Consider the following 21,673-nt stretch of genomic DNA (forward strand, 5'->3'; position numbering starts at 1 on the left):
ATGAGCCATAAAACTGTACTTTCAGACCCATATATGCATTTTAGAAGTGACATGTGAGCATTTTCCTTTTTTACAGGGTCATAGCGAAGTTGGGTCCCGCACGTCGCAGTTCAGAACGCTGGTGTGCTAGATGCCAGCTGTTACATTTTGGGGGTCGTTTAATTTCTTTGGGATTAATTTTGTTTGTGTATTTGAAATACTAATCCTTCTGAGGCAGTATCTTAGAATTACTGAAAGTGATAAATTTTGCTTGGAACCATCTATTTAGCAAGCTCAAATGCCAAGAGAGCTAAACTGAAGATTTATTGTTTGCCACTGTAGTTACTGTTGAATAAAAAAATGTTAGCACCAAGTGCCATAGATAGATAGATTTTTAGGAGAGAGATCTAAGCTTCACTTTAGCAGGTCATTATGTGTATCGTACTGTTGTTCAGTTTTCTGAGCCAACAGGATATAAATATCCAGGAAGGAAAATAGAAGGTCAAGTGTAAGCCTCTCACATCAAAGGAGGCCATCCGGCACCTTCCCGCTTTCATTCTGCAAAGCTCTGATGAGAAAAACGTATTATTTTTAATAATGCAAACAAACCAACCAAAAAAAAGTCTAAATTCACTGGGGCTAGGAGTAGTAGAAGGTGGGATTGAGGAAATGGGTGGATTGAGGGGTGTCAGGGATGGTGGCACAGCCCAGGGGCGAGAGCAGGGGCTGACACTGGATCCTTATGCTGGATTTCCCTGGGGAGGGTTTTTTAAGCTACTTTTTGATACAGCTGTTAATGTAAGCGAGAATGTGCCATGTTAAATATGTTGTTTTTTTTTTTTTTTTTGCTGCAGATAATGCTTATTTATCCAAGGAAGCTCAAAATGTTATGACACTCGCATGATTGTAACTGCAGTGGGAAACAGAGCTTATTTTCTAAATATAGCGATGATATTTAATTTATAATTCTCTCCCCTTCTTTGGGGCAAGAAAAGCTCGCTCTGCTGCTCAGGTTTCTGAGTCGGTGAATGTGAGTACTGAGTGTGTAGCCAACAATGGAAGTAATTTGTAGACATGGGGGCTATACATAAATTGTCTATGTTCTTCTCCTACCCTGCTGAAATGCTCCGTGATTCTGAGGCTGGGCAATGGGGCAGGACGCATCCATGCCCAGTTTGGAAACCATGCCCAACTGGAAGGGTGGCTGGTAGACCTGATGGCTGTGCTGCCGTCCAGAGGGACCTGGACCCCATGGAGATGTGGCGCAGCAGGAACCTGGTGAAGCTCAACAAAGACGTGCCAAGTCCTGCCCCTGGGGAGGAATCCTGCCTGCGGGGCGACAGCTGGAGCAACGCCACTGCCTATTTAAATCTGCTGTAGGATCTAACTTTTGAAAGCTGCCCTTTGGTCGACTGATGTTATGCATACTTGGCTTTAGCCCTGTGTGGCGCGTTAGCGTTTTAAACCTAGTTTTTTAAACAAGAGCTCGTGCAAGAATGGCTGGCATTTAAAATTCAGCTGTGTGTATGCAAATATTCATTGTGGCTTAATGACTTTGCTCATTTTGAATAAATCAGATTGTGATATTTTTTTAGTGCTATTTAAAACCTGCCATCAGAATGCATGCGTGCAATATACTGCCTGTGCTTGAGTTGGGAGTAAAGCCGGTGGGAAGGTCGGTGATAATAAGCTGCGAGGTCTGCTGTTGTCCAGGGGAAACCTTCTACATCCCCCAGTCAGCTCCTTCTGTCTTCTTGACGTCTCTTGGATTGGATGATCCAGCAGTCCTCTAGGATGGCAGTTGCACAAAGATGAATGTAAATGTTGAAATGTCCCAAAATGCTGTAGGTTGGCTTTGCTGTCAATGCTGATGGTTGCTCTTCCCGGCTTTCTTGTTAATAGATTCATGCGTTTCGGACAATTTGCACCCTTTGGCACAATTTTGTCCTTTATGGATGCATAACATAGTAGGCTGAAACATTGCATAGTCAAAAGTAAGAGATAACGTAGCAATCAGCGTTTTGGAAGCAGGTCTGAAATAGATGAAGTATGCTCTTTGCTGAATATTCGGACAATATAAGCCTTGCGAAGGCTGCGCAGCTATCTTGCATATTTATGAGACGATAGTCTGCCCTTGCTAAAGCAGCGTACGGGGGGACTTCCATAGCCGTGACGTCTCTGGCATCTCAGCAGATCTCACAAACACAAAACGTTTGGCATAAATGTGTTGTTTTAAGCAGCAGTGAGTAACCTGGATTATTTTTCCGTAAGGTTTTCAAGAAGAACCTTGCTGCAGTATTATTAGTTCACAACAAATACCGCAGTTGAGCAGAAAACCTATTTCTGTGTTGAAGGTGGCTATTTACATTTAGGTGGTGTTAGAGAAAGAAAAACCCTGATGTAATTATTTAGTGAAGCCATGAGACCAAAATGAATAACATGTCCCCGGTTGCCTGATCTAATGATACATTTTCTCAAAGGATGCAGCAGCTCCACCGCAGAGAGATTCCTGTATTTTGGGTAAGTAGCACAGTTTTTGGAGAAGGCGGGGAAGCCACTGACCTAAATACATGTTTATCTGAGAACTATTCCGTTCCAGGGAGGTTTTAAAATAAAAGCCGTCTTAATCTTAGCCCTTAAAAGTAGGGGTTAAAGGGGCTTAAAAGCCCTTAAATCAATAGGGGTTTGGAGATTTTTAGGGTTACAGGACCCAATAAATTTGCGTGGGCTTTTCTTGTGTTATTCTGTGTTTATTACATAGTTTCTTTAATAAAATTGCAATTTATCATTGTCGTGGATGGTGCTATATTAGTAGTATGAACTTAGAATTGAGGTACAGAACAGATTTAAAGTGCACCATCTTTGAACAGTATACCTAATTTTCATTAATTTTTTTTAAATGGATATTTCAGAGGAGATGGTTTTCTGGCTGTTACAGTTCAAATTTCTTTAAGGCTCAGAAGCAGTAGGTAGAGAAACATTTTTCTTTACTCATGAGGTGCTGCCAATAATTTTTTATATACTGTGACCAGTGATTTTTGTTTTCTCTTCCTGCTGTTCTTGCATCTGTAAGTGGCATCCCTAATGTACTAAAGAGGCTGCAAACATGCCCTCTGGTGCATAATTTATTTTCCTTCCACTTGAACTCTCTCACCGCAGCCTGTCGGCTGCTCGCTCGGGTCCAAGCTCCCCGTCCGTAACCTGCCCTTCCCCGGAGAGCCCCGCGGCTGCTGGCTTGTGGCTTGGAGGAGGAGTGGGGATGGGGGAGGTAGCGGGGGCTGGAAAGGAGGAGGCAGAGCAGCCATAGGTGCCTTTGCAAAGGCCTTATTTCCTCTACAAAATGACAATACAAAAAAAAATTGGAACATCAGCTGGGGATTCCATCATTGCCAGCTCCTGCAGCCTTTAACGGGCTGCCCAGGGCAGTGGTGGAGGCACCACCCCCGGAGGTGTTTAAAAGCCGGGCAGATGTGGTGCTTAGAGATATGGTTTAGTGATGGTTTTGTCAGAGTTGGGTTGATGGTTGGGCTAGATCTGAAAGGTCCCTTCCAACCTGGGCAATTCTGTGATTCTATGATTCCTTCCCTGAGCATGAAGAACTATTTGTTGTGCAGGGCATGGCTGTAGGATGCCGTTAATAAAATATTTGTGAGGATGGAAATCAAATTAAATAATAATTTCAGCAAATTGCACTGCCTGCAAAGACTTTTTCAGCCACTGAGGATGAAGAGAGATATCTTGGAGGCAGAGTAACTTTTTTTTTCCTTGAAGCACGAATTGAGTGGAAAGGAGCAGAGGAGTGTGTAAGGCAGAAACCTGGACTGTCAGAAGGCACCCTGTCCTGCAGATGCACGGAGAGGAGGTATATGTTTGGGGACAGAAGTGTTGTCACATCACTTCAAGGAGGAAAAGGGAAAACAATGCAGCTGTCAGCCCTCATTTAAGGAAGTCTTTCTGTTGACTTGCGTGAGAAATCATGAACTTCAGGCTGTACTCAGCAGGGCAGACACTAGGAGCTGCTCACAGATACCAGGACTCTCAACCCTGATTTTTGCAAATATGTTAACTACAGCACACTTTTTGTCGTTTACTGCCCAGCTTTGTTCCTCATTAATTATTAACTAGTTAAGTTCTTACAGATCAGCCCCTAAGGCTGTTGTCGTTGACAACTGGGATGCTCAGATGATGGTACTGGATTTTTTCAGATGGGGGCAGGGGGGGGAAGTTTAATAATGTTCCAGGAATGAAATTTATATTTGCATTCAGAAGAAAAAAATTAGAAGCCATGCAGCATTAGACCAAAGAAGTTACAGAAGAATTATCTGTGTGCTTCTTGATGCATAAAGGCTTCAGCCTTAAGCTTTCTGCCTGAAGTGCACTGCTTTGGGGCAGGTTAATTATAGAAGGCGAATGGACTTTTCTGCGTTTGTCCGTATATTTTGAATTACAGTTGAGAATGTAAATGATTTCTCTAATTAAGAGAGTTTAAGGTTTCCAGTCTTAAGATCCTCGGTGCCCAGGTGCTCCTAATGGGCGGGGACGTTATTACACACTGACTTTCTGCATCTGGGAGAGCCAATAATTTCTAGCAAATTGGAGATGAAAAGGTAAAAAAAAAAAATTGCTGTTGTCGACCTACATGTGCTCTGCAGTTTGGCATCATTTGAGAGATGGTGTTTCTATCTTAGAGATACTGCAGAGCCTTTTTAAACATAGAATCATAGAATGGTTTGGATTGAAAGGGACCTTAAAGCTCATCTCATTCCAACCCATGGGCAGGGACACCTCCCACCAGCCCAGGTTGCTCCAGGCCCCGTCCAACCTGGCCTTGAACCCCTCCAGGGATGGGGCAGCCACAGCTGCTCTGGGCAACCTGGGCCAGGGGCTCACCGCCCTCACAGCAAAGAATTTCTTCCTGAGATCTCAATGTGGTTGGAGGCAACTGCTGCTGAAGAAGCAGTGACGGAGCTGGCGGTGCCCTGGGCTGCTGGTGATGGCTTGGGCTGGTACCAGCTCTCGGACACAGGGCAGGGGGCACCCAGCCCACCCCGCAGAGCAGTTGCTGTACTGGAAGAATTGTGGGCAGGGTCTATTATCTTTTCTGCATTTAAATTGCTGCTAAATACGTTTGTGAAGTAGCAGCCCTGTGCATCTGGAATGGAAACAGGGAAAATTGTTATCCTTTATGCATACGAGCAAACTTCTGGTTAGACTTCTTGGATGAGGGATGTTAGGAAAGGGCACTGTATGTGCAGAAAAAGGGGAGCGGGAGCTTTGCTGCGGCTCCATAGGGTCTTTGCCTCCGCAGATGGAACGGGATGCCCTGGTGGGATGCGGTGTGGGCATTGATATGGGACTCAGTAATGGTTTTCTTCGTAAGAATCCCTTGCTTGTGATTCCTCCTGTCTATTCCCTCGTAGACCAGAAACACTTGAGTGTATTTGGTGTTTATTTTTCCCTAAAACTACTTTTTAAAAAGGTGGTTAAAATGCTGTAAGTTGATATTTATTGGTGGGTTAGGTCTTGCATACCTCCCTTGTGAATAGTAGCACAAAAGCGTTGGTCTGTACCAGCTTTTCTGAATTACTCGGAAAGTAGGTTCGGGTTAGTATTTATTATTTTGCTAGCACCTTAGCTATGCTTAGGGCCGCAGGGTAAAATGTGATTGAGGATGATATTTCATTGCTTGGATGCTGTGATCCTGCTTTTAGTGCCAACTAGCAGAATAATGGAGATGCCATCACAGTGTTTATGCCGAAGATAAATTCACTTCTTCCCCCACCTACTCTGTGAACAGGATTGCTGTACCTCTGCCGAGAGCAGATGTGTCACACCAGCTGCCTCAGCAGGGTACCCGACATGGAAGTTAAAGGATTTTGTTCAGTTCACTGCCGTCAGACAGCTCAATAAGCTATTGCTTCAGGAACTCCTTGGGTTCATAACGAGAATTGGATGGCTGTCTTAGCTCTGTATCAAACACAAGTGCAAAAAATGTAGTGATTTTTTAATAGAAAAAAAGGCACACTTACAGGCACTTAGCCGCTTCTGAGCAACATTATGACAACTATTACTCAGCCGAAGCAGCAGCGTGCTTGGTGGCGAATGAAACAACAATTAAAAAATAAAAAATTGGAAACCTTCAGTTCTTGTTTCGAGCTGTTTTCTCTATTAGAAGAACAGAACTCCTGAAACTGGAAGCACTGTTTCTGAGAAAGCTGTTGCTTCGCAACGCTAGAGGTTTAGAGCGCGCAGCTGGCGAGTGGCTGGGTAGGTGGATGGGCGGCAGCACGAGGTTTGCAGGGGCCGCTTGGGCAGGGGAAGGGCCAAGCCCAGGAGGAGCGGGTGGAGTTGAGAAATAAGAACAATTCATTCAGTGGGGCAATAGGGAACACTGTCAGCAGTAATTTTTCTGAAATGTCTTATATTAAATTTCTTTTCGGTGTTCTTTTAACACGTATCTCGGACGATTTCACTTTCACTCCGTATATTGGACGTTCTGCCATTCTCCCACACAAGGGAGATGGTTAACTGGCTCGTTTGGGCGTGTGTGCTATTTATTTTTTTTTTTAAATTTTGGTTTGGTGTTTTCCCCCACGTGAATTCTTACCAGTCGATCAGAGCATCTTCAAGCTGAGGCTCAATCCCGTTTCTCGCGGGAAGTGCACACTAACTAGGAAAGTGAGCAAGAGCCTTGCGTTAGAGATGCTGATACTTCCTCATTCACCCCAGAGAGACCGGAGTTGGCTGCGGGAGAAGAGTCCCCGCTGCCAGCTGTAATTTGAAGGGGTGACAAATCATCTTTTATAGCTCATCGGGAGCCTGGCTTGGCAATATGAATGTCATTGCCTTGAGGAACGAACATGAATCCATCAATTTGTAGGGCTATAAAAGCGAGATGATGATGATGAATGGGAGGTGAGTCAGGCACTCGGAAAGGACGTCTCCAGCGGTGTGGCCGTCGGTAGTTCGGGCAGCTCTGTGTCTGTTATCAGTGCAGCCAGCAGAGATCATGATCATCGTTGGTAGACTTTACTCCAACTCTCGGTATCTTTGATTTCAGAATCATTTATCTGAAATGGTCTTCAGCTGTTGTGTAATTTGAAGGCGATATCTAGCATCATTTTTTTAGTGTATACAAGTTTACAGCTCAATTTTTAAGCTTAAATGTGCAAGTAGTAGTGCTAAGAAAAACTTGTGCAAAGCTTTATCTGTTTTTCTAAACTTAATTTAAAGATTTATTTTTTTAAAAAAGCTTACTGTCTGTATCATGCAGATTAAACTGAAGAGTGCCTGTGTCCTTTAGTAATCCGTAGGTACAGGGAAAATGAGATACACACAGCTCGGGATGTTTCTAGACCCCAAATCTTGCCTGTTATTTTGTTATCGGTACCTCATCTCCTCCGAGCTATCTATTTCTTGGTCCCGTTGCAAGGAGGCTTTGCTGATAGGGTGTCTGTTCGTTAATTCAAGAGTATTTTAAAGCCAATTAGATAACAGAACAAAACATTTGGCGTGTTTAATTCCAGTGCACTGGGGGTATATTGTAATCTGCAGGAAAAGGCTGAGTGGTTTAAGCCACTCGTTTGAATACAGCCCAGGTTGGCCAGTTGCTAAGTTGGGCTTGTAAATCCAACTCGTACCAAACGAGGTGTTCCACTGAGGGAAGGCTTCTCTTCGAAGTCAACACAAATTGTCCAACAGAGCGGCGAGAAGGAGAGCAGGGTGGGGGGTGAGTGTGTTTTGCGTGAAAAGCCCCTGTATGAGAAGAGCAGAGTTTCGACACGCTTTGAGAGCCCAAGAACCGCAAGAGCGAGGGCTGTGTGCTTCCTCCCTGGGTGAAGCTTCGCGAGGAATCTCTGCACATTTATACTTGGGGGGGGGTTGGTTTTCCTTTGCTACCGGCATTTATAGAAATGTAGTAAATGTCAAGCTGTAATCCTGGGTCAGCCAGAGGAAAGGAAACATGTTTTTCCCCAGTGATAAAACATTGGATCTCTCTCTGCTGCATTTCAACACATGTCCGGGATCTCACTGCTTTTTCTTACATTAATTCTATAAATAAACAAACAAACAAATAAACTTACAATATTTATTTTAAAAATGTCTTTTTTAGGAAGTTTGCTACCATTGAGCAGTGCAAAACCTATATTTTTTAGATGACCTGTACAAAACTGAAAAGTCTTACCGATTCCTTTCAATCCTGTGGCATTTCTTGGCTGTGCCGCAGGCTGGTGCCAGGGGAAGCTCCGTGGGGCTGCCTTGGCCGGGCCGGTTCCTGGGGGGTCATCAGCAGAGCCCTGCCTGCTCTCCACTTGCTGCCTGCACAGAGATCATTTGGTTTGGCGTTTTCTTGCTGATCGTTCTTTTCTTTGAAGAGATGGATAGATTTTTAAGGTATAATGTTACATTAAAAAAGCAGAATTTTGAGTCTTGACTGCTAGAAGTTAATATAAGCAGCTGCATGCTCTGTGCTGCCCTTCAGAGATGTTGAAGTACTTTATTATTGGACTCTATTTCCTTTTTTGGTCTTAATGGTGGCGGTGGGTTTTTTTTTTCATTTCCTTTTAAAACAGAGTTGACTGATTTTTGTCCAATGATCTGAACTTAGAAAATGTTCTCTGAGCTCCCACTTACCGAGTTGGGGTTTTTTTTAAGAGTATGTATTGTGATTTTGAATGGTATGCAGGTGTTTTAAATGGAAATGCAAACGTTTTAAATATTTAAATTGCGCCTTCCTGCCCTGTCCCTTACTCATTTTTCTCCTATGAAAGAGGTTAATTTTTGGCAGAGTGCTGGAGGGGAGCGGCTGCCCGGGCTCCGAGGATCACACCTGCCTCAGGGAGGACATCTCTCCAAAGGGATGACAGTGATTTGGTTTTTCTGTTTTAATATCTTCCGAAATATTTCCATTTCTCCAAATCTGGGACAAGTTTAAAGTTCGAGAAGGCTTCAAACTTTGAAAGATGCTCCAAGGACCAAGCTCAGCGCAGAACTGTTTTCTTGGGTTTTCTTGTGTTTTCCCCGTCCAGTGCTGATCTGAGCCGAAACGATGGAAAATTCACTGCATTCCCACAGGGGAGGTTTCACTGGTGAATTGCCCTCGTGGTCCAGCGTCAGTGCGTCGGAGACGGTGTTACGGGGAGGAGGTGGGAGTTCTTGCTGCAGCTAAACTCCCCAGCTGCTGCAGAGCAGAGCGTTGGAGACCTTGTTACTAACGTAATTTTTCTATCTGGTGGCTTCTCCTGCCTGCATCAGCGTTTTCCTCTTGGGGTTAACTTTTTTTTTTCCCCCTAGCTGTTCCTCTTTTATGATACTAATTCTTCTTTTTTGGACTTGAGCAAAGATAAATCTTCTCCCCCCACCCACCCCCCCGCCGCCGAGAAACCTTAATCTTTGTTATGCCGCGAAATGTTGCAGATAGCTTATGCAGGAGGGATTTTATTTTCTCAGTGCAGAAGAACAGCATGTGTTAACGCTTTTGGCACCGGTTGTGGCGATGCTGAAGCTGTGCCCGGGGTGGCGATCTGCCCTCCTGCAGTGAATCTTCAGGGCGTGGGGGAGTCCCGGGGATGCAGGCACTCAGCGTCCCGGGGATGCTCCCCGTGGTTTCTGTGGACAGGCTTGAGTGCCTGCATCCCTGGGATGCAACACGGGCTCTGAGAGCTGCCGGCAAAAACCACACTGCAGGCTTGGATTTTACATTTCTAATAACTCAGAGGCTTGCTCATTTAATTTTAATAGTAAATGCAGTTTCTATTTATTTCTTGAGACTCTAGGCTGTAAAGAACTTTACTATCCCTAGAAATTTGCATTGGTAATGATTTTTTTTTTTTTTTTTGAGATAAATGGCTTCTTAGCAGGCCTAGAACTTAATAATGGATGAGAAAAATCAGATGCAATTCATGTCCCAAAGCCTTATTTTGAAATTAAGCTGCTGCTGTTGATACCATAAATTTAGCTATATAAAGTGAATATATCTGCTAACTTAGGGAATGTCGCAGGAAAAGAGAAATACCGAACATCGGTGACAGATGCTACAACATATATATATATATATATGTATAATGCAGGCCCAGCTATTGCTTTAGTTGTTAGTGCAGGGGAGCTGGAAGAGCAGAGCGCTGCCGTCTGTCCCCAGGACGGCGATGCCTTTCAAATAAATAATTGGAGTATCAGGCTTTTGATGAACGCTCAGCAAGCAACTAAATATAAAAGCAGATGTTACCCTTGAGTCTCTGGGCGCGTTTCCGTGCGATGTTAGTAAGATACGACACCAGTCACAAAGCAGGTGTTACATGAAATTATCTGAGGCGTAAGTTCAACATCTGGCATAGCTTGCTTCATTAGTTTTGTAATTGTTTCTTACGCATTTAATTTGCCGCGTAGCCTGGCTGGTCAACGGGACGTGCTTTTGGTTGGAATCTGCAAATTGTCACAAGTAGCGTGTGGCCATCTATTTCCTTAACCTTTCGTTTGGTTGCTGTTTCACCGTCACTGCTGTCAGCCTCAGGAGACCATTAGATTGTATGAAGGATAAATATTACGGGTAAACTTTTAGTAGTTAAACTTTTAGTGCTTCTTTGTAAAAAATGAGTAGCTGGAATATACTGTGTTCAGTTTGGGTCCCTGCTGTACAACAAAGATGCGGACAGAGGGTCCAGAGAAGGGCCACCAAGACGATCCAAGGATGGGGAAGCCTGACATGTGATGAAAGGCTGAGAGAACTGGGTTTGTTCAGCCTTGAGAAAAGAAGGCATAGAGACCTTCTCACCACGTTCCTGTATCTAAAGGGTGGCCTCAAAGAAGATGAAGACTCCCTTTTTACATGGAAAAGGCGGGGGGTAATGGGTACAAGTTACTCTTGGGGACATTCCAATGGGACACAAGAGGAAAATTTTTCACGCTGAGAACAACCAGCCATTGGAATGGTCTCCCAGGTAAGTGATGGATCGCCCAACATTGGAAGCTTTTAAGATCCAGCTGGGCAGGGTGCTGGGCATCTTGTCTAGACCATGCTTTTGCCAAGAAAGGTTGGATCAGATGAGCTTGAGGTCCCTTCCAACCTGGTATGCTAGGATTCTATGAAAACTGGAGATATATATCTATATATACACACACAGGTTTCCTAAGTGAAAGCTGCAGAGGAAAAAAAAAATGCTACAAAGAGGATGGATTTTTGCCTGTTGTAAACTGCAGTGTGCTGTTTTGAAGTTGATGCTTTCTGTGAGCCCCTGGGATGTATGAAGTGAGCGTGGTCCTCTGCTTGCCTCCTGTGATGAGTGGCTTAGTTTGAAGATCAAGAACACCTGTTGCTGTAGCTTTAAAAATAATCCCCAAAGCGACATTTACTGTGTTGTTCTCTTGTATTTTGAAAGATTCTGGTTCATGCTATTGTCAATGTTTGGATAGAGCTGGCTCAGTGTGAGGAAGCTGTATCCAAACACCTCCAGAGAGGGGTGTTTTCCCAGTGCTGTTTGGGTTCTCGGTGGTGGGGAATGCCAGCAGCTTGGTGGTGGTTGCTCTTGCATGGCTGGCAGAGGGGGTGTGGATGGTGTATCCTTGCTCTTGACATGGGGGTCCACATCGGCCAGCTCAGAGGTCATAACAGGAGTTGAGAAGCGGTTTGGGCATGGTTATAGGAAATGCTCTGTTCTTAAAGAAAGGGGAGAGCCTGCGGTGGGGGCCTTGGGGAGTGGTGTCTCTTTAGGCATTATTGCAGCTTGAAGAGCAACTGTTTGTCTGCAGGACAGCAAGGTCCAGAGCTGCGCAAGCTCTGCCAAGGAGGCTGCAAAGAAACAGTCCTTGTAAGCAAAGAGAGATGTGGAAACCCACCTGCAGTGTGTGTGTGTGTCAACTGCAGGCATGGCCCAGCTACTCCTGAAAAGGCTGAGATCCCGGTCCCAGTCTGAGGTGCCCTGCCCTGTATTTACTGGTGCCACCCTGAAGTCCCTTGGCTGTGTCTGCTTGGAAGCATGTGGGCACCTCAGATTCACTGTCTCAGACGTTGGTTGGGCTCTGCTTGTGAGTTTGATCATTGAACTGGTTCAGATTGAAAAAAAAAAAATAAGCCTGCCTTCCCCCTTGTTTTAACCTGATTGGTTGGCAGTACGATGTATGGTTGTGTTGGCGTAAGTAGGAACAAGTTGGGTGGTAGGAAGACAAAAGGTATAAGAACATGTAAAGCCTTGTGCTGTCAGACCCTTTGTGATTTAGAGCAGCAGTCAGAGGCTGACAGAGCCCCTGGGGCATTGTCTCTGAGCTGTGCCGGTGCGTGCTGGGAGGAGGAGGAGGCTTCATAGAATCATAGACTCATAGAATGGTTTGGGTGGGAAGGGACCTTTAAAGGCCATCTAGTCCACCTCCCCTGCCATGAGGAGGGACATCTTCACCTAGATAAGGTTGCTCAGAGCCCCGTCCAACCTGACCTTGAATGTCTTCAGGGATGGAGCATCTCCGACTTCTTTGGGCAACCTGGGCGAGGGTTTCACCACCCTCAGCATAAAAACTCCTTTCAGTCGTGGCCAACCCCATGCCCCAATGAACCTGCTGGCGGAGGGTGTCAGCCATGTGCAGGTGTGGTGCAGAGCTGATGAGAGTAATTATAAGCCTTGAATCACATTTGTACCATTTTTTTTTTCCTCCAGTTATACAGTTCCTAAAAACTTATATTGCAGCAGCAGCAAGAACTACTTCTGCTCACAGTACATATCGGACTCGTTAACTGCAGAGCGGTGGAATCTCGGGAAGGATTCTGAGCAGGGAGGAGGAGAGGACAAACAGGTTACCTGAAGCAGCTGGTCTGAGCAGCTCGTGAGCTAACTCCAGTGGTAAACCAGGGGAAGGTGCAGTTCTGAGCTCTCTCGATGCCGGCTTTGTGTTTGGGCTGGAGCTCCTGACCTGTCTCACCAGCGAGCTGACCTCCCACGCCAGCCAAGGGGAACCTTTACTATTAACTTTGGTGTTGATAGGGTCCATTTCAATCTTCTATTTTAAATTTTACCAAGCAATGGAGGTGACCATGAATAATATAAACCCAAGGCTTGTCTGCTTACCTTTTCTTCACAGATCACAACTGGTTTGCCAGGTCAGCCCTGGTCACCTCTCTGGTGCTGCCTCCTGCCCGGAGGGGCTGGGGGTTCACAGTGGGCTGTGGGGCTTTCAGCCACTGAGCTCTGAGGACCTGGTGCGGAGGCAGAGAAGTGGAAGAAGGATCGGGAGCGAGCTAGTGCGCTAATGACGGGACAGAGAGCAGTGTCTGAGTTTCCCATGTCTGGAGACACCGTGAAATCCACCTTTCAGCTTGGGAGTGTGAGCATTGCTTTCGCTGCAGGGACATTGTTTGGGTTTGAATTTCTGCAGTGCAAAGCCGCGCTAGACTTCCGATAAACCCATAAGGTTTCCAAGCCCTGCTGGGCTGAACAGCTTTAAGCCATAGCACTGCTTCCTTCTGTATTCCGCCTTCTTGATGTGTGACGAATGAATCCTCAAACATCCAGATGTCATGTTCTCCTTTTCTGCTTTGTCTGAATTTGTAGACAGGGCACACACTTGTGCTTTTGGTTTTTCCCCTTCCTCCCCTTCTCTCCTCCAAAACGAAACACACTGCTGCTGAAACACAAGCATTTAATCTGGCCATTATGCGGTATATAATTCCTCTCTATGTATTTTCCATCATATATAATTAACTTTTGTTTTCAAGATGCAATTTTAAATATTCATATAGATCTATTAGAAGGGAGCATCTGTATGATGATATGTTTTCTGCAGCTGAAGAATAAAAGGACCACTGGGACGGAACAAAAGGCAACTTCTCAAGTTAATTGTAAGATTTTATTGGTGTTTCACGCCGTTGCTTGAGGGTTTCTCCTGCGAATCAATCGCAGACTGCCTAATTTATGCATGAGCCCTGGTTGAAAGGCGTCGCAGATTGATTTGCTGACAATGCACAGGGAAAGGTGACCCTAATTTGTGACTTAAATCTCCAGCATGGGCCTGTTGGGAGAGGGGGATGCTGGAAATCTGCAAAAATGCAAATGCAAATTTTTGTGTTTGCTTGAAAGGTTCTCCATATCTATTCAGTAAAATGTAATTAATTTGGGGTGCGGGTAGTAATTGTCTAGTATTATAAAGGATATTAATGAGACTTTAAAATCAGTTGAGGTGTTTTTCCTGAAATGATTTTCCTGTAAGGTTTTATAAGGAAGTGTTGGAACTTTTTTATTAGTCGATGGTGATTTTTTGGATTAGTGCCCTGCAAGCACTGGGCTGTTCGATAAGGCTCTTCTCCTTCTCCATGTTTCTGTGTTAATGAACTCACTCCTTTGGCGAGCTCGCAGGTAAAATAGTAAATAATCCAAAATAGAGCCTTGCTGCGGAGATCTTTATTTATCTAATATAAGATCAAGAAGGATTTACAATGAATATTTATGCAGCGAGAGACACATTTGGATATGGAATAGCAATGTAAAATGGCTGTGCCGTAGACCTAATGGTAGACAACAAGTACTTTTAAAATAATTTGATGGTTTTTCTTTCATTTTCACCATAGTAATGTTCTGCGCTTTAATCTCGACTCAGTCTTTCATGGCTTGATCCTCTGCTTGGGCATTGGGCAACTGTTAACGCTGGGGCTGGTGCGAGCGTCCCCCGGGGACCATGGCCGTGGTGGGGCGGGCTGGGGCGTGGGTGTGCGATGGTGGCACCCGGTGGTCAGGAGTTACAGCTGCCCTGCCAGGTGGGGCCACCACCAACCCCGGAGTCACAGCCGCTTCCTTTCTGCCTACTGCTCTGGGCCACCATGCCATGGGGACGGTGGCCAGAGCGTGGGCTTCCTGCTGACTCAGCACGGGGTCCTGCCTGCGCTGCCCGTGCCACCGCTGCCCCTCTCCTTAACCATGAGCTGGAGCTCGTCCTCGCCACAGGACAAGGACGTGCCACCACTGCCCCATCCCTGGAATAATTCCAGGCCAGGTTGGACGGGGCTCTGAGCAACCTGATCTAGTTGAAGACGTCCCTGCTCATGGCAGGGGTTGGACTAGGTGGCCTTTAAAGGTCCCTTCCAACCCAAACCATTCTATGATTCTTTGCCCAGGCTTTTTACTTTAAAGTTGTAACTCATTATCTGGACGTAATTTCTTCTGTGCTGGGTATCTGTCTCTAAAGTGTCTTTTAGGATTTAGTCTCTGATCTAGAATTTCTAGCAATCTGGGATAGAAAAGGGATCGACGGGGCAAGGCGAGGTTAGCAGGGAGAGCCCAGGCAATTTATAAACCTCCTCTGCCAAAAATAAGCCGAGGCCTTTTCTCCCACCCTGTCTTTGAATAGATTGCCTCCTCTTTGTGCGCTCCAAAAGCTGGGGTTTATTCAAATGCTCGGCAAAACTCTCTCCTGTGCTGGGGAATGGGGGCCAGGGGAGCGCTGGCTCCTCGCTGATTATAAGCTTTTCTGTATATAAAATTGTGTGACCGGCTCGTGATACCGCTAATAGACATGAAATATTCTATTAGCTGTTTCATAAATTCTGCAATCAGCAGTAGTTAAAGCATATATTGCTCGCTTTCCGTAAGTTGTTTTGCTAATGACTAAGAGCAAGGCCTAGTTCTTAATTTTCATGCGTGCGGCCCAGCGTTGCAGAAACCGCTGCTGCAACTGGGCACGTTAGCAAAAAGGAAATGGTGAAAGTGGTCATAAAAAAAGGGAATAAGTCGAAGCCCAACTGCACGGTAGAGGTAAGAAAACGTCAATAAACTGAAAATAGTTTGTTCTTCCTGTAAAAATGTCATACGACAGCGACTCGCGTTAGAGGATGACCTGACGAGCCTGCAGAAATATTGGCATCTAAATAGTGCTGACAACTAATTCAGCTCTTCCTTTAGCTCAGGAAGCACCCTTTAGCTCAAGAAGTACTTTTACAGCACCTTTTGTGCTTTGTGTGGCAGCAGTGGGTTGAGAATGGCGGCTGGCGTGTGACACGGAGCATGGACAGCGGGTAAGGTGAGGTTATCGGGCTGGTGGCACCGGGACGGGCACAGGTGGAGGGATGGTGGCATCGAGCTCCAGGATTAGCCTTTCTGGTTTCCAGTTTCTGCCTCTTCTGCTCCGGCTGAAGCTGTCCCGCAGTGGAATTTGGGCTCAGACCTGGCGTTTTAGGTCCAGGTTGTTAGTGCAGCGAGGAGCTCCCTCCCCAGAGCTGCAGTTTGAGGGCAGGACCCCACACCGCCGTTAAGACGCGAAGGAGGGCATCTCTCCCTGGGACCAAAAAGAGAAGAATCAACTTCTCGTGATTTTGCTGGTTTCTGAAGAGACTTCTGGTTTTGTGGAGCTGACGTCGTTCTGCTCCTTTACAGCTTGTACCTTGACGAGATGACTGCCCGCGGTCGGGCTTAAGTGTCACTGTTGGAAATGGTCCTTGAGGGGTTGCGCATATGAATGCCGAAGGTAGGTGAAAGAAGGTAGGGAAGAGCGGTGGCTTAGCTCTCCTTCCCAGCAGAGGATGCTCAGCACCTGCCCTGCCTGGGGACCAGTGGGGAACAGGCAACCAAACCCAGCAGGAGCCAGCGCCGCGTGGTCACGGGGGTGAAGGGAGGGGAACAGGGGCTGCGACATGGGAAGGGCAAATTTTGCCTTCAGATGAAGTTGGGTATTTTCAAACTAGGTGGCTTGTGTGAAATCCTCATCTGAGAACAAGCTGGAGCCATCTCTGGGTTTGTGTTTGGGAGTCTGCAGGGGCCAGGAGACGTGGTGTGAATGGGCAGAGGGCATTACGTGAGCCCACTGTGGGAAGGAGATGAGGAGCAGCTGGAGGTTTCACAGGCAGGTCAGCTTAACTCTGTTTCCAGGAAAAATGCCAAAACAATTAAATATCAGTAACCCCCTGGAAGCTGTTGGAAAGATGTGTAGGGAGTGACCTGTCCTGTCAAACGGGTCTTTGTCCCGTGAGAGTGTAACACGTCTTACGGATTCCATCAGAACCTGTAGATGTCGTAGTGGGGTTTTGTCCCTGCCTCAGAGACAATGCCCTCGCAGAAGCACATTAGGAGAAGATGGATGTGATGAAACCGGTGCTTTTAGAGCAGCTATTAATTGGAAGAACGCTACCCTGAAGAGTGCAGGTGTGTGGCCTTCGCAGCAGCCTGGAGGTTATTATGTATTGTGTCTATTAATGGCTCGGCTTGCATGGGAAGTAGGGTATTAATGGCACTCAAAGCAGTCTTGACTAATTAGGGAAACATTGTGGAGAGGACGGCGTGCAAATGCAGAGCGGTTGCAAAGTCTGAAGCAGGAGTCATCAGCTGCACCGTGCGTGTGGGTGAAGTAGTTTGTCTCCACAGGAGAACTTGGGAAAGGACCTGCCTGATCCATCCCATGTCACGATGCATAAAATATATGAACTGGTGAGATAGTGAACGGACGGTACCTCCGTGTTTTGGGCTGCTGAGGCCTTACCCAGAGCATCAGGACTTCGGGAAGGATCACGGGCTGCGAGGGTCCAGAAGAGAGTAATGAGATTTGCTGGGGTTTGGAAGTGTTGTGCTTGGAGAGGCTGAAAGAATTGCTGCTGTTAATGAGCTTACAATTATATATGTTATATATATATAACATAATGAGTTATGGTTCAAGGGAGATGCCTGTCTTCAAGTGTAGGAAGCTCAAATGGGAATAGTTTGTAATCCGTCTCTGCGGGTGGGGGGAGAAGGATCAGTGGGCTGACTCTACACCAGGAAAAGAAATTTTAAAAAAATAAATAAAAAGTGAAGGACTGTGGAGTACAGAGCTGAGGGATGCTGAAGAACTGGAGATTTGGATGCAAGCTTCAGACTACCGTGCCAAGAACAGGGTGGGTACGGTCGGTCCAGCCTGTGGTGAGGAAACGGCCTCGGGGACTCAAAAAGGACCTTTTGCTCCACCATATTATTGAGCACTTTGCAGCTGTATTGGTTGTATTTAAAATTAATCCTCTTGCAGTTGTGTAAACATCTAAATAAAACGTGACTCATATTAATTAATAATACCGAAATCATGGGAGTTATCTTAACTTCCTCCTTAATGATTAAAGCCTCAGTTCATGACAAAACAGGTATGAATCTTTAAAAAATATATTCTCAGGGGATTTGTTTAGTTAACGTAGGGATTTGTGTTTGGGTGGTTTATTTATAATTGAGGGAGCTACAGGAATTTCATTTATTTTTTCAGAAATATTTAAACGCTTTTCCGTACATTAGGTGAGAAAGTTGTGAAATAGCATCCCCAGTGCGTTGACTTTGGAACCATAACTCCTGGTTATGGCAGTCTGGGCTTGAGAGGCAGACAGACAGACATCCGTAACGGTACTCATCACATCTGACGATAATGTTGTGTCTACAAATAGTCTAGTCATTGCATCAGCCGGTGGGGGACTATTTTATAAATTATGATGTGCGTGCTGGCTTCATCCAGATTAATTATACTTCATTTATTCTGGTTAGTGTGGACTGGCTTACCCTGGCTCAGTTAAATCACTGCGGGTCTCAGTGCCGGCCGGTGGAGGTGGGTTACGACTACTTCAGAGATGCGCCTGGCGAGGCTGCTGTTCGCTGCGGAAGCTGGTCAGAGAACTGCAAAAATCTGGCAAAAGAGTTCTTTATAAAGTGTTGGTGGGTAAATGTACATCTGTGCGAGAGAGACCAAACCACGACAATCATCTGAACCTTTTTTTTTTTTATTGCAGCATGGAAATACAGTTTTGAATTCAAAAATAATTTTCATATCTCTCTTCCTCTGAAGTTGTAGTTCCTTCTCTTTTATCTTGTATGCGCTTTTCCTAGTTTTTAATTTCTGTGATGTACAAACTGACTATTCCAAGTCTGACCTGTGCAGTTTTAAATATGATATCCCAAAATCTTCACGGCCCTTTTATTGCTTCATTGAGAGCCACTCGGGACAGCACGACAAAGAAGTTTCTTTTTTTTTTCCTTCATTTCCAGAACTCTGGGGCTGCAGATAAGCCATCTGTGGAATACATGAGCAGGATACCCGTAGGTTTCCAAAATGAAAGCTGTGGTCAAATTTTATTATGTTCCTGGGCTTAAACACATCTAAATGTGTTTAAATACAGTTTATCACATAGCATATCTTCATAACTGCTTTGAAGCTAATCCTGGCGAGCGATAGCACCAAAAACCCCAAGCAAAGAGACGCAAACAGATCGCTATCATTCCCAACGCTGCTGCCTCCTGGTCCTGGGTGCGTTTGGGGAATCCGATTGATTGAAAAATCTCTCACCATTTTTAACGTGGCAAGTGTCACTTCGTAATGGTGGCATGTCAACCCCACTGTCAACACTGTCATTTAATCCTGCTCAGAGCGGACCTGCTAATGCAGTGCTTAATCTGCAGGTGACAACCAGTGATTTATATTCACCGGAGATCCCGGCATTGCTAATTGGAATGGATTTGAGCTAGCGTTAGCCATGGGAGACTGGGCTTTGCGACTTGCTCACGATACTGAGAAAGACAGATAGGACCAGCTATAGCGGGTCAGTAGAATTAAAAAATTACTATTACAGAAGTGGTAAATTTTGTCTGTGTTGTTATGTGTCTTTAAACATCACTTTTTTGAACAGACAACGTATTTTCTCTATAAATCCTTGATTAAGCTGTATGTAGTCCATGAATGTGTGGGCCATGGGGATTGCTAGTGTGCTCACCTGAGAAACTGGCCTCTGGCACATCGGAAATGCTCGTTTCTCGACTGTCTGCTGTAAATTTTTGTCACACGCGTACCCCGTGCTGCGTACGCTGACCTCCTCTAACATCAAAATGAAAGCAAATGCAATAATTTGTCTACCTGAATTGGAGACGAAGTGACTAAGCAAGTAGGACAGTCTATCAAGCTTGATTATTCTAAATGGGAATTCATTTTATTCAGTTAATTGGTACTTTGCCTCGCTCAGGCTCTTCTGTGTAAGTGATTATTCTAATTTGTACTTTTTTTCAATCTAATTATTTCCATCTCCTTTAAATGATCTTTGTTGCAGGTATTCATGTAGAATACATGAGGAATTGTTATTGTCAGATATAATTTTCTGAACGGTTATATTAAATTATAAATGATTTTAAATATTAGATATTTATCCATAAATTCTCTTGCCGTTCCTGACGAGATCAGAAACAAAGCTTGTTATTTATATGTAGAAAAGACCCAATAGTGAGTGCGCTGTAGACGGTCCCATAAAAAAAAAATACATTTTTATGATGAAATTCAACTTTTCATCGCGCGGTGTTTTCAGCCTTGCCTCTGAGGAACAGCCGTGCAGCGGAACACGCGGCTGAATTTCGAGGAATGTTTCCCAGGCAGGAAGGTCCCTGCCCAAGTTTCTCACGGGGTTGCACTGAACGCACACCCAAACATCTCAACAAATACCTCAAGTCCTTTTCTTTTTTATACCTGGTATGTTCATTTTTAATAAAGCTTCTAAATTGTAAAGCAGGTCAAAATATGGGACTTTTACCAAAATTCTGGAAATTTGATTTGGGGCTTAAAGTATAACTCCAAGTAACAAATGGTTATTGTCTGGTTACCCCAAATGAGAGGAATATCGAAAAGCTGTTTCCAGCTGATGCCCAGTGGAACTAAGCACAGGGGCCTTTGATGCCGGCTGCCCAAGGCGGGGACGGAGAACCTGGACTTTCTCCAGTTGTTCTGTAAAAACATAGAATCGTAGAATGGTTTGGGTTGGAAGGGACCTTCAAGCCCACCCAGTGCCACCCCCTGCCCTGGGCAGGGACACCTCCCACCAGCCCAGGTTGCTCCGAGCCCCGTCCAACCTGGCCTTGCCCAGTACTGCTTTCTTACCTGCCTTATGACGTAATGGTGCAATAAAGTCCTGACTAAAAGTGAAGTCACGCAAGAGCTATTCCAGTTAAACTGTAACTCGGCGCTGCCTGGGAGGCGAGAGCTGCTCCTGGTGCCTGGGGTTCCCAGCCTGGGTGGGGGACAGACAGCACTGTCCCGGCTCCAGGTAGGGCAACCCCCAGGAGAACACAGACACCGGGGCTAACGGCTCTCCAGAGTGACCAGCTGTGTTTGAGGGGTTATCTGCAAAAAGCAGGCAGACCAAAAGGAGAAAAGGTAGAGTAAGGAGAGAGAGGATGGCTTCCCCCCTTCCTTTTTTAGAGATTTTTTCCTTCTTTTTTAAACTATCAGTCTTTTGGGGCAGGCACTTGCTGTTGTCATGGCCAGTGTCCCAGGTGCCAACGCATTTGTCAACCTGCAGTGACAATGCTTTCATGTCTCTCATTTTTAATCATTTTTTTTCTGAATTGGTAATGCTTGTCCTTTAGAATATTACTTTTTTTAGCACGACAAATCTGGGGCATGACCTGAGCTGTGTGAGGCTAAAGCCTGGGGGCAAAAAACCAAAACCCAACAGTCTCTCCACCGTCCTGGGTGTTAGATGGCATGTTCCGCTGTTTTATTCCTGCTTTAGGAGGATGCAGGGAATGGGTATCTATTTAACCCGCTCTGAAGTAGCTCGTGCATCAGGCTCCTTGAAAAAAAAGTCAGTGTAGGAGCGTTGACAAAGGTTTTATTGGCTTGTTTTCTTAAAACCCAGGTTTTATTCTTAAGCTGTCAGGTCAGATGAGGATTCGGTTCCGCAGCCAAAATAGAAAATTAAGCGTGTGTACTAATCTAGTAATCCCTGAAAATAATGCAG

The 21,673-nt window shown here is 45.3% G+C and overlaps 1 protein-coding gene across 9 annotated transcripts in view; it reads left to right on the forward strand.

Moving 5' to 3' along the window:
- The window catches only part of PTPRE (protein tyrosine phosphatase receptor type E), a 115,910-nt gene that overhangs the window by 43,972 nt on the left and 50,265 nt on the right, over positions 1–21,673 (forward strand). Inside the window, exon 1 of one of the 9 annotated variants that reach the window (XM_054205737.1) lies at positions 6,377–6,894. The exons of 7 other annotated variants lie outside the window; for them this stretch is intronic. In XM_054205737.1, coding sequence (XP_054061712.1) covers positions 6,875–6,894 — 20 coding nt within the window. In that variant the 5' untranslated portion in view covers positions 6,377–6,874. Of the gene's footprint in view, positions 1–6,376; positions 6,895–15,952; positions 15,973–21,673 lie in introns of those variants that run through there. One more of the 9 variants, XM_054205744.1, reaches the window with a different exon arrangement.

Source organism: Rissa tridactyla, chromosome 6 (assembly GCF_028500815.1).
Source record: "Rissa tridactyla isolate bRisTri1 chromosome 6, bRisTri1.patW.cur.20221130, whole genome shotgun sequence".
Lineage (NCBI taxonomy): Eukaryota > Metazoa > Chordata > Aves > Charadriiformes > Laridae > Rissa > Rissa tridactyla.